The sequence below is a fragment of the Embiotoca jacksoni genome, unplaced genomic scaffold (assembly GCF_022577435.1).
Source record: "Embiotoca jacksoni isolate LCO1_2020_lvr unplaced genomic scaffold, fEmbJac1.0.p SCAF_9, whole genome shotgun sequence".
Taxonomy (NCBI): Eukaryota; Metazoa; Chordata; class Actinopteri; family Embiotocidae; genus Embiotoca; species Embiotoca jacksoni.
The window spans coordinates 14,711,816-14,728,497 of record NW_027185447.1 but is presented as its reverse complement, the minus strand read 5'-3'; the positions used below and the strand labels follow the sequence as shown (position 1 = coordinate 14,728,497).

At 41.0% G+C, this 16,682-nt stretch overlaps 3 protein-coding genes across 3 annotated transcripts; 1 reads left to right on the top strand and 2 right to left on the bottom strand.

Annotated features, from left to right (window-relative positions):
* Positions 1-13: 13 nt before the first annotated feature.
* Positions 14-4,971, bottom strand: LOC138193308 (NACHT, LRR and PYD domains-containing protein 12). Its single transcript, XM_069141281.1, has 9 exons — positions 4,882-4,971; positions 3,095-4,680; positions 2,848-3,009; positions 2,575-2,748; positions 2,307-2,480; positions 1,944-2,117; positions 1,654-1,827; positions 1,393-1,560; positions 14-1,281 (listed from the first exon to the last, which is right to left on the bottom strand). Exons 2-9 carry the CDS (start codon positions 4,669-4,671, stop codon positions 1,212-1,214), a joined length of 2,673 nt encoding a protein of 890 aa, XP_068997382.1. The 5' UTR covers positions 4,672-4,680; positions 4,882-4,971; the 3' UTR covers positions 14-1,211.
* A 215-nt stretch (positions 4,972-5,186) lies between these two features.
* Positions 5,187-11,665, bottom strand: LOC138193364 (keratin, type II cytoskeletal 8-like). Its single transcript, XM_069141361.1, has 9 exons — positions 11,359-11,665; positions 9,348-9,556; positions 9,168-9,228; positions 8,872-8,967; positions 8,578-8,742; positions 8,203-8,328; positions 7,377-7,597; positions 7,107-7,153; positions 5,187-6,987 (listed from the first exon to the last, which is right to left on the bottom strand). The coding sequence occupies exons 1-9, from the start codon at positions 11,620-11,622 to the stop codon at positions 6,902-6,904; spliced, it is 1,275 nt and encodes a 424-aa protein (XP_068997462.1). The 5' UTR covers positions 11,623-11,665; the 3' UTR covers positions 5,187-6,901.
* An 853-nt stretch (positions 11,666-12,518) lies between these two features.
* LOC138193010 (deoxyribonuclease-1-like) lies at positions 12,519-16,681 on the top strand. The gene is made up of 10 exons (XM_069140773.1): positions 12,519-12,577; positions 12,689-12,771; positions 13,123-13,211; positions 13,302-13,388; positions 13,471-13,583; positions 13,874-13,986; positions 14,494-14,651; positions 14,741-14,837; positions 14,945-15,077; positions 16,443-16,681. The coding sequence occupies exons 2-10, from the start codon at positions 12,691-12,693 to the stop codon at positions 16,562-16,564; spliced, it is 993 nt and encodes a 330-aa protein (XP_068996874.1). The 5' UTR covers positions 12,519-12,577; positions 12,689-12,690; the 3' UTR covers positions 16,565-16,681.
* Position 16,682: the final 1 nt, after the last annotated feature.

Sequence of the window (16,682 nt, the reverse complement as noted above, 5' to 3'; positions counted from 1 at the left end):
TTATTATGTAGGATCTTTATTATGTAATGGGTGATAAACACGACTGTAGAACAGGTAAGATGGCAACTGACAATTACTATTGTTTATTCTGACAATTATTTTCTTAATTAATCCTTGCGTATAAACAATTTGACAAAACAGAAAAGAAAAAACAATTGCTAAATGTGAAGGTGGATTGATCAAATTGCTTAAATCAGGGGTGTCAAACATACGGCCCACGGGCCAGATCCGGCCCACCGGATGACTTTGCTAAGTGTGAAAATTACAGAAAGACATAAATTGCATTTCTATGAGAATATGGAGGTTTATGAGTACAAATGTTTTGTAATTTTTTTAATCGATCCAGTAATTGCTTCAAAAACAGCGTAAATGCGATGTCTGCTCCGGAGGCAGAAGCGCCCGTTGCCACAGGCAGCAGTGCTCGCTGCTCACTTTGTGACGCGTTTGATGTCAAACGCGTCACAAAGCGAGGGAATCTGCAGAGGAGAGCCCAGGCAGATAAACAGTGGGCTGATGTCTGAGTTTTTGGTCTTTATGTTTCTAGTTTATTGTAGAAAGACCTTAAAATAGGGTTTATCAACCAAAAACCTTCACCAATGATTTAAACATAGAGAAATATTGTTGTTATGTATGCTATGATTTTACTGGTCTGGCCCACTTGAGATCAAAGTGGGCAGTATGTGGCCCCTTAACTAAAATAAGTTTGACACCCCTGGCTTAAATGGTCCTGCATACAGTTTAATTTACTCTGACAGAAGACAAAGAAAAGCAACAAAGTCTCATTTATTAACAAGCGGGATCCGGTGAAAGTACCACAGTGCCATTATTGCTTTAACTATCAAAAAAGCTATTAGTTATTTTCCAAAAGGGTGACCAATCTATTACTTGTAATAATTAATCAGTGCAGTATGCAATCCTGCAGTCTGAGGCTGTGTTCCAAATAACGTACTTATTACACTTACACATAGTACTCTTTACATCGGTGGTCCGTCTGTTTCCGCTACGCGGCCAAGCTGGCGTCGTTGATTGTGAAAAGTGTCCAGTGTTTCACACTGAATTTTTGGACCATTTGAGTACATCATCTGGGTATTTCTAGTGCACTGCATTATTACATACCTGACAGTGTAAACGCACTTATGTACTCAAAACGGTGATTGTTGACACGTCAGCACGCCATTTGGATCACGGATGAAGGGACTGATCGGCCTTCTTTAGTATCTTATTTTATCACACTCGCACAGCATGTTGAAAACGTCCTCACTGAAGTCGTTGTACTTCAGGCTGACAGAGTTGGAGACAAAAGAGATTATTGTTATAAAAGCTTAATTGCGCATAATTGTTTTTTATTCCACTGGCTCAGAACAGCCTATAATTAAAGTGAATCAGGCTTACTTCATCTCCAGCATGTTGAGGCTGTTCTGCATGACTTGGACAAGGGCTGGGACGGAAGCATTAGTCAGCGAGTTGTTACTCAATTCCAGTTTCTGCAGAGTACTACTGGCTCTTATAGCAGCACACAAGTCTTCAACGCAGGCATCCGTCAAACCAGTCATCTCAACACTATGACAACAGACAAACACATGTTGATGTAGTGCACTACTGTAAGGTGCTGATTTAAAAAACGGTAGAAAGAGTATTTTCTAATCAACTCACTCCAGTTCCTCCAAAAGGCAGGCTGGATGTGCAACAGCATCCCAGAGATGTTTAACCCCTTTGTCTCCGACATGATTTAAACCTGCAAGCAGGGACTTCAGCTGGCAGGTCCCACTTTTCAGCAATGAGCCAAGTTCCTTGAAGACCGGTAGTGTTAACTCGCATCGTGACAAACTGCAGGGAGGAGCAGAATAAACACCAATACTGTGATCTGAATTTCATTAAATATTTGTGAGAGGTGGTACTTTAACTCTGCGATGTCAAAGGCCTGTTAATACAGGCAACTCTACCCGAGTTTTTCTATTGGACAGCCGGGTCGCCTCAGGGCTTGGCAGAGCAGCAGTGCCCCCTCCTGGCCCAAATCATTCACTGACAGATCCAGCACTGACAGTGAGCAGTGCTCTGACATCAACGCCTCCTTCAAATGGGAACAGCAGGCACCTGTCAGCTCACTGGAAAATAATCTAAAAGGTAAATAAAATAAAAACAGGAACAATTATGGCTGTGTAATTATCCAAATAGGGTATGTAATAGAGTTTTTGGGCTTCTTGAGAGACAAATTAAGATTAAGCATCATTCCCTTCACTGCGGATCATGTGGCATATAAAATAAAAGGCATTTACTGCAGTTATAACCTCATGAAACAGACTTACTTCAGGTTCTGCAGCTTACAAAGTGGGTGTTGCAGGGATTTGCACAGAGCCTCCACTCCTCTGTCACCAATCTCGTTACGTGTCAGGTTCACTTTTCTCAACTGTGATTGACCCGAACACAAAGCTGCTGAGAAAACCTCCATGGATGCTGTGGTCAAATCGCAGCCTTGTATCCTTTTAGCAAAAAAACACAAGGTCAACGATTCAAACAGAAATAGCCAAAATACAAATATGTTAATGTGAAATGGCACTTTTTAAATGTACATACAGGAGCTCCTGTAGTTTGCAGTGAGGACTGTGCAGTGCTTTGCACAGTTTCATGAAGCCCTGATTCCCGATCTGGTTAAACGACAATTGTAGCAAACACAGCTGAGAGTTGTCCGAGGTCAGCACAGACACCAGGTCTTCACAGCTCGCCTCTGTCAGTCTGCATACTAGAAGACTAAAATCCACATATCGAGAACAGAATTCACATTATTGTTTATTTAGTCTTTTTAGTCTGTTAACAGAACGTTTAGAAAATGAATTGGATAATTCTTACTTTAAGTTGTGCAGTTTGCAGTCTTTGAGTCCAGGGCAGAGAATTTTGAACTTTTTATCACCCAGGCGGGAATTGTGGAGATCCAGCTCCTGGGTGAGTCCTCTGCTGAGAGCTGAAGCCAGATGAGATGCAGCCTCAGCACTCAAGCAGCTGTCTGACAAACTGGGGGACACAACACAGCAATTTGACATAAGATGGTATACTGAACACCGGTAGTTTTACCGTAATGTCTCTTAACCTGGCTTACATTATCTTGTGGGACAGACTCATTGCTGGAGCCAAGACTTCTGCCTGCTCCCCTGTCAAATTTCTTGTCAGGTACAGATTCAGGCTCTCCATCTCACCGAGGCACGTAACAACGTAATTCAGAGCGACACAGTCCTGGAGGCTTAGGTCGCCATAGCTGATGCCTATTCGTGCTGAAGAGGTGATGATTTCTTTCACTAAACTCTCATTTTGAGCTTGATGTAGCAGATGGAAGCATCTGTGGTGCTTGTCTTTCCAGTATCCCTGCAGTGTCGCCTCCGAGCTGCTTTTAAACCAGCATTTGAAATCCTTGATCTGATCAGAGTTGAACTTCCCCAGCAGGGTCTCCAGAGGTCTGTGTTGAACTGGCTCCGAGAGCCCTGACAAGAAGAGATCAAGGAACTTTGCACTGCCTTTGTGCTTCTCCAGCATCTCCTCCACACCCTCTTGTGTCACCCTGTCCAAAAGGAAAGACACAGCCAGGACAAACTCCTGCATCAGTTGGGAGTGGAAGGAGAAGACACAAGTATCTGACTCCAGTTCACCATCTACTCGCAAGAAAGCATCAGCTGAGGTAAGAAATTGTTGAAAACCAAAGGAGGCCATTTGCGCTTTGGTGCAGCTCAAATGTTGGTCAAGAGAGCAATGAGAAGCCATCCTGCCGAGGGCCAACACGAGCTCTCTGTTGCAGGCCTCGTTCCGGGAGTATGTTCGAAGCAGGAGAGCCAGGATCTCTACAAACAGCTGAGACAAAGTTTCAGGAAGTTTTTCTCCAGAATCAATCAGAGATTTGTAAATGGAGCAAACCGTCCAACAAAATCTGGGAGAAGTACAGATATCATAAAAGCTCAGAGTTCTTTCCATGTGCATTAGTGCTTTGTTGGCAGCAGCAGGGTCAGTGAAGAACCTGTTAAAGTAGGCCTCCCTTTGGGCCTTCAGAAACCCCAACACTTCCACCTGGGTACCACCCAGAAACTTCAGACATCCTGTCTGCTTGATGGCCACCACAAAGGCAGCTCCTTTCAAGAGCGATCCGTGAAGCAGACTGGCCACTAAGCAGGACACTGAGGCTGCCTGGCTTGGGTCAGAGCAGAGGGTGTGGACGGAGGGGTCCAGGTTGTGTTTGTACTCATCCAGATCATCAAAAACAAACAACACCTCCTCAGGCTTCTGCAGAGGCAGGGGCTTGGACAGAGAAGGGACATGATGGTGATGGATTAAAGTCTCCAAGGAGAGCGCTCCATCAAGAGAGTTTAGCTCCCTGAACCGGAAATGAAAAACACAGGAAAAGTTTTGAAGGTGTTCTGCTTTTGCCCAGTCCACAATAAGCTTCTGCAAGGCAGTGCTTTTACCCAATCCCTCTGGACCTACAAGTGTAACAGTTTTGATCTCAGCAGACAGAGCACTGAGGATGGCTTGATTAAGGGAGGGCAGGTCGTCATCTGTCACCTGAGCTTCAGCAGTGAGTGGAGGTATATACTTATTACTGCTTATCACACTGCTGGACAGCTCTCCACCAAGAAGCGACGACACACCCTTTGACTTGAGGATATGAGTCAGCACTGCAGCTTTGTCCATTGTGCAAGTCTGAGGACACATAAATCAAAATACACAGTTAAAAGAATTCTCTTCCAGTGTGACAAAGCAGGCAACATGTCATGTAAATAAATTACAGTGGACTAAACTGTACTTTCCTACTCTGAAAACTGCCGATCCATTTCTTTACAAGATACAGTAGCATGCTCCTCGTTATTTTTTTAAAAACACTCAAATGGAAAGTAAAGTTACCTTCGGGACACGCAGTGTTGTTGAAAAAAAAAGTGTTGGAAATAAAAAAAGTATTGTTCGAAAATAGATGAATTTCCTTGTTATTGCAGCATTAGGTTACAGGAGGAAAGCAGCATCAGTCGCAATCAGGAAGTGTGGTGAAATTTTAAACCCCGAGCTGAGTCTTGCAGACGACGGGGCGTGCCTAAAGTAAACTTTATTAACAAGAGTCACTCAACAAAAGTATTTTTTTTAATCTGTGGCATGTAAGTCGATCTACATTCACTCAAATATTTGATTATTTTATTTAATTACTAGAACTCACATACATTTAACACGTTTAGGTTTCGATGAAAATATAAAATGAAAATAATGCGCAAGATCAAAAAGGAAGATTTGTTTCTTCACGTTTTATCTTCATTCCTCTGAGTGGAAATCAGTACCGTTGAGTGACAAGGATCAGTCTTACTTTACAACTGAACAGGCGGAACTTAACCAATCTTCTCTATTAAACGATATTAAACGAATAAACAGTCATATCAGAGAAAAAAAACAACAACATTTGGAATAAGCAGGACAAAGGTGAAGGTTCACGAGCAACTTGTATTAATTCTTCTCCAGAGCAGTTTGACGTCAGCTCGCTACATGTCGGCAAAATCAAGCCAACAAGGTGTTTACAGAAACAACCCAGCACTTTTTTTTTTAATGGAGCATGTAACGCTATTTTTGAGGGATAAAAAGCGTGATATTTCTGTGACCACGCGGTGGCGCAGTGGTTTAACATGATGCTCTCATCCAGAGGAGGTTCGAATCCCTCTGTGATCTTTGAGAATGAGGTAGCTGATCAAAACATTATACACATTTTACCTTACAAATGACACAAAATAATACTACGTAGGCTCCTCTTTCATGCTGGATTTAATGTTACAATACAGTGGTCAGCACATTATGAACTTTCCAGAATATGAACATTCACCTCTTTCAAAAACATGCTTTTATTTACAATTTTTAAAATACGTACGTGGCGGCTTGTGTTTCTGTGATGAATGAAAGATGACTTTTAGGCCAATAATGAGACCTTCAATTTAAGTACTGGTTTATCCTAACTGGCCACAATTAAGCAAGAAGGTTCTGGTTTGGAGTCTCAATGATGGAGTGGTGATTTGGGCTCCTTTTCGCAATTAAATCATCGGCTATAATTAATTAGTTAGCCCTAATTATACAGGTATAGTTACCTGCAAACCCAATTAAGGTGAGGTTGTGGAATAGTGTCCAGTCCCCAAACCCTGCAACACTGTGTATCCCTCTTTTTTTTTTTTTTCAAATATCATAGACCTTTTCATCCCAACAGTATTAGCTTTAAATCATGACAACAGGCAATATCTACATTTGCGCACCACCTTATATTACGGTATGTTGGATGGTTAACATTTACGCCAAATTTACAATTAAAAAAATCCCAACTTTGTTTTTTTCCCAGAGAAACTTTCCCCATAAGTACATATAATTATGTATTTTGTACAAATGTGACATTTAATTGGTACAGATGTATGTATCACTCCTGCTGTCAGACTAGAATTGACTGTTCAATCAACACAACAGTAAATCTGTGTAAGCTTGCCTGCTATTGTTGTGCACATACTAACTGGATACCTGCAAACAGCATAAATATTTCCAGAAAACCACAAATTACTTACATGGGTCAGTTGGAAGGATCTGTGTGCATTGTATGCTTTTTTTTGTCCAGTGTCAGACTCTATTGCTGATGTAAGCAGTATGTTTTGAATGGGCAAGAGAAGATTAAACTTAAAATAATGTATTATTTATAACAAAGAGAACACAAATGATCATGCTGCTGAGCACATGTGTATTTTTAGCACAGTGAGCAGAATTCATGTGGCATGAGAGAAATGAATAAATAAACAGATGTGGCTCATTGATGCAGTGGACGTACTGTAGGCTACAAAGACAGTAGAGTAAAGGTAGATTTAGAAGGCCGTAGTGATCCTGCAGGTCAGAGTATTACAGTGTGTTTTCTGCCTCAGTTGACTGATATGTTCCTAGTCTCCACTGTCTTGATGAAAATTGCTCCACATTTTCGCTGCTGGTGGTTGTTAGTCGCGGCGGCTGTTGGAAAAGGGACGTTACAAAAACTTTAAGTCTCACTGAGAGAGCTGGGTGTCACTGTAATCTTTGCGATGGTAGTAACAATGATGTCATCTTTACTTATAAAATACAGAACTTACTTATGGTGGGCACTGTTTGGATGTTGAGAATAGAATCCTGTCCCAATCTGTGAGAAAGCAGGAAATATACTGTAAGCATTGATGTAATGGTGAAGTACTCCAAATGGTTGTTAAAGGGAACTCCACTGATTTGCATTATGGGTAATGACCACTGCTGCTGATATCAGTTCTCATCATCGTTTAAATTGGTCGACTCTTTAAAGCTGTAACTTCTAACCAGTAACCAGTGAATAATTTTGATCACTGCTGCGATCTGTTAACACAACTCACCTTTCCTCCTCTCCTTCTAGCAGTTTCCTGTAGGTGGAGATCTCCATGTCCAGGGCCAGCTTGACATTCATGAGCTCCTGGTACTCTTTGACCTGCCAAGCCATGTCCTGCTTGGCCCTCTGCAGAGCCAGCTCCAGGTCCTTGATGCGGGTCCTGGCATCCAGCACGACCTGTTCCCCGCGCTCCTCCATTTCGGTTATGGTGCCCTCGAGGCTGGCCCGCTTAAAAAAAAGAAAAGAAAAAAAAAAGATAAAGCTTGTTTATATCCGAGTTTGTAAGTAAACCCTTTCAAATAGAAGACTGGAGATTTTTTACTGATCATTTTATTTAGAATATTATATTCTGTGAAAGTGGCTTGTGATAACACCCAAACCAAAATACCTGTGGGTCATTAGACAATCTGACTAGTTGATAATAATTAGGAGCATTTGCCACGTATGTGATCAGAGCACTAACCAAAGATACAGAACAAAACTGTAGGTAGGCTTCTTGTTGATTTTGTCTTGTTTTTAGTTGTCTTCCGCCACGAGGGAACAACAATTAACTGTCCTTTTTGATGCTGCGTAGAGGAAGAACATTCTTTTGCTCCATGTAATTTGGGTGCTTTTTATATTCCTTTTTAGGTCCTGATTCTTTACTGATTAGCAGCACTCATCTGCAAATAAGATATTTGCATCAAGTGACTTAAAATCTACTGTTTCTTAAAGCTCTTGATGCATACTACACTGATGCTGCCTTTTGAATTAGCAGTTCAAATGCAGTTTAAGATCAGTCCAGTGTCCTTTGACTCTCCACACATCAGACACTCTATAAACCCTCCACTCACTTGTATCTTTGCAACTTCAATCTCACGCTGTAGGCGGTTGATCACTCGTGTGAGCTCAGATATCTCCCCCCTGGTGCTTTGCAGCTCGCTGCTATACTGACTGGCCTCAGTAGACATCTGGTCCAACTGGTGCCGGCAGAGAACAAACAGGGAAACAAAGATGTGAAATAAGTAACTATCAGGTTTGACAAGGGTGGTTCCTGTAAAAAAAAAAAAAAAAAAAAAAAAAATCTGGACATTCTGGAGGATTTATGAGCCTGTTGACCACTTTCACAACTCTTTTTTTTTAATAGAATCTTGTTTTACTTGGTTCGTTACATAAACAGCAACATGTACACACATTCGGATGCAGGGTCAAATATTGAAGTTCTTCACCTTATTCTTGTACCAGCTTTCAGCTTCTTCGCGGCTGCGAGCAGCAATGACCTCATACTGAGCCTTAACATCGGACACAGTCTGGTCCATGTTCAGGCCACGGGAGTTGTCCATCTGCACCACCACAGAGGTTTCCTTCAGGCTGTCCTGCAGCTCGCGCATCTCCTTTTACAAACACAACATACAGCAAGATTAAGAAGACAAAATACAGAGTACGACACAAGCTCACATGTTGCGTATATTTGCTTTAATTTAATTTAATTTAGGGAAGATCTTCAGGCAATGGTTGCGTACCTCTTCATACAGAGCCATGAGGAAGTTGAATTCATCACTGAGAGAAGACAACTTGTTGTTTAGATCCAACTTTGACAGATATCTTGCATCCACATCCTGGAAGGAGTCAGTAAAAAATTAAACAAACTTTTTTCGATGCTAAACCTTTTGCAAAGGATTTGTTGTCAAATGTGATGTCAAGGATTTTAAAGTTGTGAATGAAATGAGTCAATTCAGTAGGGTCAGAATTTAATCTGGTTTAATGAGTTGTTTTTCTTTAAAGAAATATAATCTATTAGTGTGACAGCATACTGTACCTTTTTGAGCATGACAAAAGCATGCTCTGCATCATTCCTGTTGTTGATCTCTTGCTCATATCTGAAACACCCGCAAACAACAGGTTACTCATGCAGATCTTATCATCACCACAGATCTAAAACTAAAAACAGTTGACAGACTTCACAGCGGTTTGGCTTCTGTCCTAAAATATGTCTCACTTTGTCTGGTAGTCAACCACATATTTGTGCATGACGCCACTCTCCATGTCAAGTCTCTGTTTGTCATTGGTGAGGAGCTCCAGCTGTCTCTGCAGGCTGGCGATGTAGGACTTCAGCATGGGCTCTGTGTCGGAGGAGGGCGCGGACTGTTCCTCCAGCAGCTTCCACTTGGTGTTCAGCATTTTGTTCTGCTGTTCCAGGAATCTTACCTGGATCACAGAAAATCAGAGCCTTATATCTTTTTACGGGGATCTTTAAAGTCATCAAGCTTTAAACACCAATTTAAAAGCCAATGATATACAGTGGGTACGGAAAGTATTCAGACCCCTTTAAATTTTTCACTCTTTGTTTCATTGCAGCCATTTGCTAAAATCAAAAAAGTTCATTTTATTTCTCATTAATGTACACTCAGCACCCCATCTTGACAGAAAAAAACAGAAATGTAGAAATTTGTGCAAATTTATTAAAAAAGAAAAACTGAAATATCACATGGTCATAAGTATTCAGACCCTTTGCTGTGACACTCATATTTAACTCACATGCTGTCCATTTCTTCTGATCCTCCTTGAGATGGTTCGACTCCTTCATTGGAGTCCAGCTGTGTTTAATTAAACTGATTGGACTTGATTAGGAAAGGCACACACCTGTCTATATAAGACCTTACAGCTCACAGTGCATGTCAGAGCAAATGAGAATCATGAGGTTGAAGGAACTGTCCAAGGAGCTCAGAGACAGAATTGTGGCAAGGCACAGATCTGGCCAAGGTTACAAAATAATTTCTGCAGCACTCAAGGTTCCTAAGAGCACAGTGGCCTCCATAATCCTTAAATGGAAGAAGTTTGGGACGACCAGAACTCTTCCTAGACCTGGCCGTCCAGCCAAACTGAGCAATCGTGGGAGAAGAGCCTTGGTGAGAGAGGTAAAGAAGAACCCAAAGATCACTGTGGCTGAGCTCCAGAGATGCACTAGGGAGATGGGAGAAAGTTCCACAAAGTCAACTATCACTGCAGCCCTCCACCAGTCGAGTGGCCAGTTTAGAGTCGCCCGACGGAAGCCTCTCCTCAGTGCAAGACATATGAAAGCTCGCATAGAGTTTGCCAAAAAACACATGAAGGACTCCCAGACTGAGAAATAAGATTCTCTGGTCTGATGAGACCAAGATTGAACTTTTTGGTGTTAATTCTAAGCGGTATGTGTGGAGAAAACCAGGCACTGCTCATCACCTGCCCAATACAATCCCAACAATGAAACATGGTGGTGACAGCATCATGCTATGTTTTTTTTTTTTCAGCTGCAGGGACAGGACGACTGGTTGCAATTGAAGGAAAGATGAATGCGGCCAAATACAGAGATATCCTGGAAGAAAACCTCTTCCAGAGTGCTCTGGGCCTCAGACTGGGCCGAAGGTTCACCTTCCAACAAGACAATGACCCTAAGCACACAGCTAAAATAACAAAGGAGTGGCTTCGGAACAACTCTGTGACCATTCTTGACTGGCCCAGCCAGAGCCCTGACCTAAACCCAATTGAGCATCTCTGGAGAGACCTGAAAATGGCTGTCCACCAACGTTCACCATCCAACCTGACGGAACTGGAGAGGATCTGCAAGGAAGAATGGCAGAGGATCCCCAAATCCAGGTGTGAAATGCTTGTTGCATCATTCCCAAGAAGACTCATGGCTGTACGAGCTCAAAAGGGTGCTTCTACTCAATACTGAGCAAAGGGTCTGAATACTTATGACCATGTGATATTTCAGTTTTTCTTTTTTAATAAATTTGCACAAATTTCTACATTTCTGTTTTTTTCTGTCAAGATGGGGTGCTGAGTGTACATTAATGAGAAATAAAATGAACTTTTTTGATTTTAGCAAATGGCTGCAATGAAACAAAGAGTGAAAAATTTAAAGGGGTCTGAATACTTTCCGTACCCACTGTAGGTTAGAATGGATTATTCAGTGATTTAAATCTGACACTTACTTTCATCGGTAAGAGTTAAGTGAAATTTCCCCTTACCTTGTCAATGAATGAGACGAAGCGGTTGTTGAGACCTTTGATCTGTTCTTTCTCCTGAGTGCGAACAGCTTGGATGGTCGGGTCAATGTCGATCTTCTGCGGGATGAGCAGGCTCTTGTTGATGGTTACAGCCGTAATGGGGGCTGCGTAGTTAGTCGGTGTGCTGATTTTGGGGATAGAGTAGGATCCCATGGACTTGGTGCTGAAGACTCCTGAGGACGTGTACAGTCCTGGGCGGCCGCTGCGTTTGCTCCTCAGGCTCATGTTGGGGTTGTGCGGAGATGTCACTGCTGGAGAGGATGGTGTGTTCAGGAGGTCGTGGAGCTCTTCTTGTGCATTTCTTATCTTTTGAGTACTTTATAAGACAGGACTGGGTGTGGCATGATACTTACAGTTATGTGAATGCAGGTAAACCAGTCTGAGACATGCGGAAACGACAGAAACAATGCATTTTTACATTTCTTTAACAGTGGGGGTAGGTGGGAGAACAGTTCTCTGTAAAAATGCATTGTTTCTGTTGTTACACTGGAATCCTTTCCTGCTCCACAGCTTCAAGTGGACTGCTTTTCACTAACACATCAAAGGGGTTTTGTGGAGGAAAGCATGAGGTCTGTCCAAAATCTGAAAAATAAGTCCGCACTATGATTCAAGAAGTCATCAAGACACAAAATCTCCTCTGATAATAAATCAGAGCATGTGTGGAAAGGAATGAGGTTTCAGTGCAGTGCTGTAGGAACAGGTAAGGAATTGTGAGATGATAGTGATTTTAATTTATGCAAAATAAAGGCCATAAGGATAATACTTTGGAACTTTTACTTACTCTGAATAAGATTTTTCATGCAGGACCTTGAAGTATTTTTACTTTGTTGTACTTATTGTACAGTATTGTATAGAATTGGGTCACTGAGTCCAGATGTTGAAATTGTTGCCACTGACATGACGTAATCCCATATTTGGTTCAACTTTCTGATCAATGTTAATGGCCGTTAATAAAAACCAGTTGTAAACAGGAAACTGGTCTGTCCACTTGATATCACACGATCTTTGCTTTCTTTTCAAGTTCTCCCTGTCTTACTCTTGAGACTGGTTATCCAATCATCTCCTTCCCTTATGAAAACAACTTCAGAGAAAGGATTTTCACACACAACCAGGCGCAGGTTCATTCTGGAGGTTTGGACGGCACTGAAGCTGTGTCTTCTGCACGACATCGTTATCAGAGGTAGGTGACTGAGTGTCTGTCATGTCATTTGTAAATTTACAGCAGCTCTAAATACATTTTAAAAGTATTTTACACGTTGTTAAACGTCTCCGTGGGCTCTGCTCTCGTCAGATATGAAGATTGCTTCGTTCAACGCACAGAGGTTTGGAGTCACAAAAGTCTCTGATCCAGATGTCCTGTCAGCCTTGGTCAAGGTAAAACAAGCCACTCAGCATGAGGGGACTGATTTCAGCATCTCTCTCTGGTATACTCGGCAGGGGGGACCTTACGTTTCGAGCAAAGTCATTAAGACATTAAAGATGTGAAATAATTACGGGGATTTTGTTTTTGGAAATGCATGGCTTCTGTCACTGATGGGACTTTTAAGAAGCACTTAAGTGCAGTATCAAGTGTTTGCTCCTTTATAATTATAGCCTACTTTGATGTATTGTCTCAATTCTGAAGAAAAAAAAAACCTGACTGGCATGTATCACTCCCAAGGTAAAAACATGTCCCTTCACTCGTCTAGTTTTTGCACTACTACAGAAAACCTTTCTCTTTTGTAGATTATCTCTCGATATGACATCATCGTTATTCTGGAGGTGGTGGATGTGACTGGAGCTTCTGTTGAACTGCTCTTAAAAGAACTGAACAGGCCAGTTAATAATTTTTTTATTGCTGAATGAAGGAGAAATAGTTGTTGTGTTGTTGTATATTCTTACTTTCACTGTCCTCTGTGTCTCAGGGTAAACACAACCCATCACTATGCTCCGCAGCTCAGTACTCGCCTGGGAAGGAATCGATACAAGGAGCAATTTCTGTTTCTCTACCGGTAAGGTCAAATCATATCACCAGTTTATAGAAATGCAACTATGGATCATATGCACAAAAAATATTTTTTGTCCTATTGGAAGGGATGATGTGGTCGACCTGATCGACTGCTATCAATATGAGGACAACCAGGTGAACGACGTGGATGCTTTTGCAAGAGAGCCATATATTCTCTACTTTAAACCTCGCAACACAGGTCAGTCTGTGCTTTTAACTGAAGATTAAGGAGGAACATGGAGTTTTATGTCTCACCAGTGTGTTTGTTGACTTGGTTATTAGTCGGTTGCCGTGGCGTCCGTGGCATGTCTGAATCAAGTCTGACATGTCTGTTGTGAATAAGGCTGATGTCGTTTGACTTGCTAATAAAAGGATCAGGCAGCAGGTTTATCAAGTTTAGTCAGTCACCATCTTGTGTGAAGATACGTAATGGCAGGGGATGCTATCGGAGGCGAGCGTTTGTAGTTCACAGAGCTGTTTTTGTTGCAGTGCTGAAGGATATAGTGCTGATCCCGGTCCACACCACACCATGGGACTCAGAGAGAGAGCTGGACGAGCTGTACGAGGTCTTCCTGCAAGTCAGAGACAAATGGAAAACTGATGTGAGCTGTGTCACCATGAGTTCATTATTAGATATTTACAACCACATGTACTTCTATTGTGTACTATCATATTAGACGTATCACAGCTATTACATAACCTCATTACATTCATCATTGAACACTGTTGTAACATGGCTAGTTTTGATGAGCTTGATCTGCATTCTCATATACACTGATCAGCCACAACATTAAAACCACCTACCTATTTATATATAAAAATATTTTTAAAAAATAAATAAATAAAAAATAAATATATATATATACTGTACTGTCTATACTGTGCATTTTATATTTAATATTTTTTTTACTGTTATTTTATTGCTTTTTATTGCTTTCCTGTATGCTGCTGTAGCGAAAAAATTTCCCCTTGGGGATTAATAAAGTAACTACCTAACCTACCTAACCTAACCTACAGATGAAGCATTAAATATAATGTAACTGCCCAAAAATAAATCCTCCCTTCACCAGGACTATAATATTCCGTGGCTGTTTTTGTTTTTTCTCTAGAATATAATGATCCTGGGAGACTTTAAAGCCGACGGCACGTATGTCACACATGAGGAAATGAAGGAGATCCGTATTCGCAGTGACAAGAATTTCCACTGGCTGATTGGTGATGACGTGGACACCGTTGTAAAATCAACCAACGATCACACCTACGACAGGCACATGTTCATTTGCACGTATTTGTGGCATAAAAATGTGCATACAGTCATGTGAATTCACAAGATTAATTAATGTATTTCTCCCACAGGATTGTTGTGTATGGAGAGGACATGCTGGTAGCCATTGTGGCAAACTCAGCCAAGGCATTTAATTTTCAAAAAGAGTTTGCTATGACAGAAAAAATGGTGAGCTGTCCCTCGTAACCGGTGTAATATGCATTTGAAAGGTTTTTTTTTAAAGCGTCCTTGTTTTGCGGGAATATTTGTCATTGAGAACACGCATCCTCCCACAGGCCCTGAGAGTGAGCGATCACTACCCTGTTGAGGTAGAATTATGCAGCGCTCTTCCTTTCTGGGTGACAAAGAGCAACCAGAGATGTGCACTCGGTCATACCCAGCCACCATCAGTTAACAGAGCTGTCACAGGTAAAGAGATGAACTCCAATTTGTTGTGGCTGCTCACTGACAGACATGAAGTCAAGTGTTTGACATGTTGACCTACTTGATGTTCAGTTCTTTTGACATTTGCATGGTAAATCAGGGGTGCAAATGTACTTGGAACTTGGGAGTGTCTTTGAGAGATAAACATAAAGGTTTCACTTACGTAAATACGTTCTTTTAACCACAGATTTCCGAGATCATGATTTATCAGGGAAATCTTCGTGCTGATAAAATTTTTACATCACAGGATTTTAAAGTTAGGCTTATATTCAAATGATTTTGATCGGGTTGTGTAGTGATCAAAATTCAGTTCTCATAATTAAGTTATCTAATATACAAACAAATGAAAAGGAAGTAAAATATCGGTGAGGTAATGTGAGCATAAACACACAAACTCAGCTGTAAGATTTGGATTGGAGCCACAATATGACATATTAAGTAATTAATTGCAGAACTTTCCAGTAGAAAACTGAGTTTTAATTTTTATAGTGTGTTCTTATGACTTTAAAGTCTTTTCTTTGTCCAATTGGCCAAATCTCACAGATCATACCCGTCTCTGGTTGTCTAATGTGATGGAAATGTAAAAATATCATAGAAAATATACTTAAATGAGATTTATCCTCATCACAAGAGTTCACAGGAAGAGAGCCCAAACACACAACACCGGAAGCTGGCGGGTTTTTTTTTTTTTAACAAAGTACACGAAAAACTTACAAGGCAGAGAAAAATACATGCTACGATGTGGTAGCTCCTAAGGCAGAACTAAATACCTTGAACTAACGGGCTAATTGGACGCAGGTGAGCACGAGAAATGGCGGGAAAAACACAAGTACAGGAAGTAAATAGACACAAGCGGAGCGTGATTTCAAAGTAAAACAGGAAGTCACCTAAACTAAACGGCGGAACCGTGACAATAGCGCGATACTCACGAATCAGTGCGAGTCAATGTCAATTGTGGTTTCAATTCCTTTACTTTAAAATAAGAGCTCACATTCAATACATCTGGTCAAACTTAACATATTAACCCTGAAACCGCTTTCACAGAACCAAATGAACTGATTGACAAACCGAATACAGTTATCTGAAATTAATTATGTTACATTTAAAGGACAAAATGTCAGCCTTTAAAATAGAGGATCGGTTTTCTGACACAAACGTATCCCCTCTGTATTTCAGTAAATTTTTGAAATTACACTGTTTGTATGGGCTTGCTGGTATTGTTGAAGAAATTTTTTTAACACCCCACAAATCTGAATTTTGATAACCTGAGGCAGTTCTTTTCAGCGGCAGCAATTACATATACTGTGTCTGTGGGTAAATGCATTTGTTTTTGTGTGTTGTTCTGCTCAGAGAGTTTGCATGTTGATATGTTGGACCTGCAGAAGGAAAACCTTCTACTGGAGCGAGAAAAACTTCAACTTCAGATCTGCTTATTGAAAAAGCGGCTTGCAACACTGCAAATGAAAGATTGATCAGAAGATCCCAAACACCGGTTCCAACCAAGCTATTTTTCTTTCAAATTCATTTAATCTGGACTTTATTATTTCGAATTTATTGTGAAACATAAATAAATTATGATTTCATACATAT

Coding starts and splice junctions, on each gene's coding strand:
- LOC138193308 (XM_069141281.1), bottom strand. CDS start 4,671: ATGGACAAAGCTGCAGTGCTGACTCATATCCTCAAGTCAAAGGGTGTG. Junction 2,118..2,306: donor TGTAAGCTGCAGAACCTGAA/GTAAGTCTGTTT, acceptor TTTACCTTTTAG/ATTATTTTCCAGTGAGCTGA. Junction 1,282..1,392: donor CTCAACATGCTGGAGATGAA/GTAAGCCTGATT, acceptor CAACTCTGTCAG/CCTGAAGTACAACGACTTCA.
- LOC138193010 (XM_069140773.1), top strand. CDS start 12,691: ATGAAGATTGCTTCGTTCAACGCACAGAGGTTTGGAGTCACAAAAGTC. Junction 12,772..13,122: donor TCCTGTCAGCCTTGGTCAAG/GTAAAACAAGCC, acceptor TCTCTTTTGTAG/ATTATCTCTCGATATGACAT. Junction 13,987..14,493: donor GAGACAAATGGAAAACTGAT/GTGAGCTGTGTC, acceptor TTTTTTCTCTAG/AATATAATGATCCTGGGAGA.
- LOC138193364 (XM_069141361.1), bottom strand. CDS start 11,622: ATGAGCCTGAGGAGCAAACGCAGCGGCCGCCCAGGACTGTACACGTCC. Junction 8,329..8,577: donor AAAGCTGGTACAAGAATAAG/GTGAAGAACTTC, acceptor TGCCGGCACCAG/TTGGACCAGATGTCTACTGA. Junction 6,988..7,106: donor CCAAACAGTGCCCACCATAA/GTAAGTTCTGTA, acceptor CTTTTCCAACAG/CCGCCGCGACTAACAACCAC.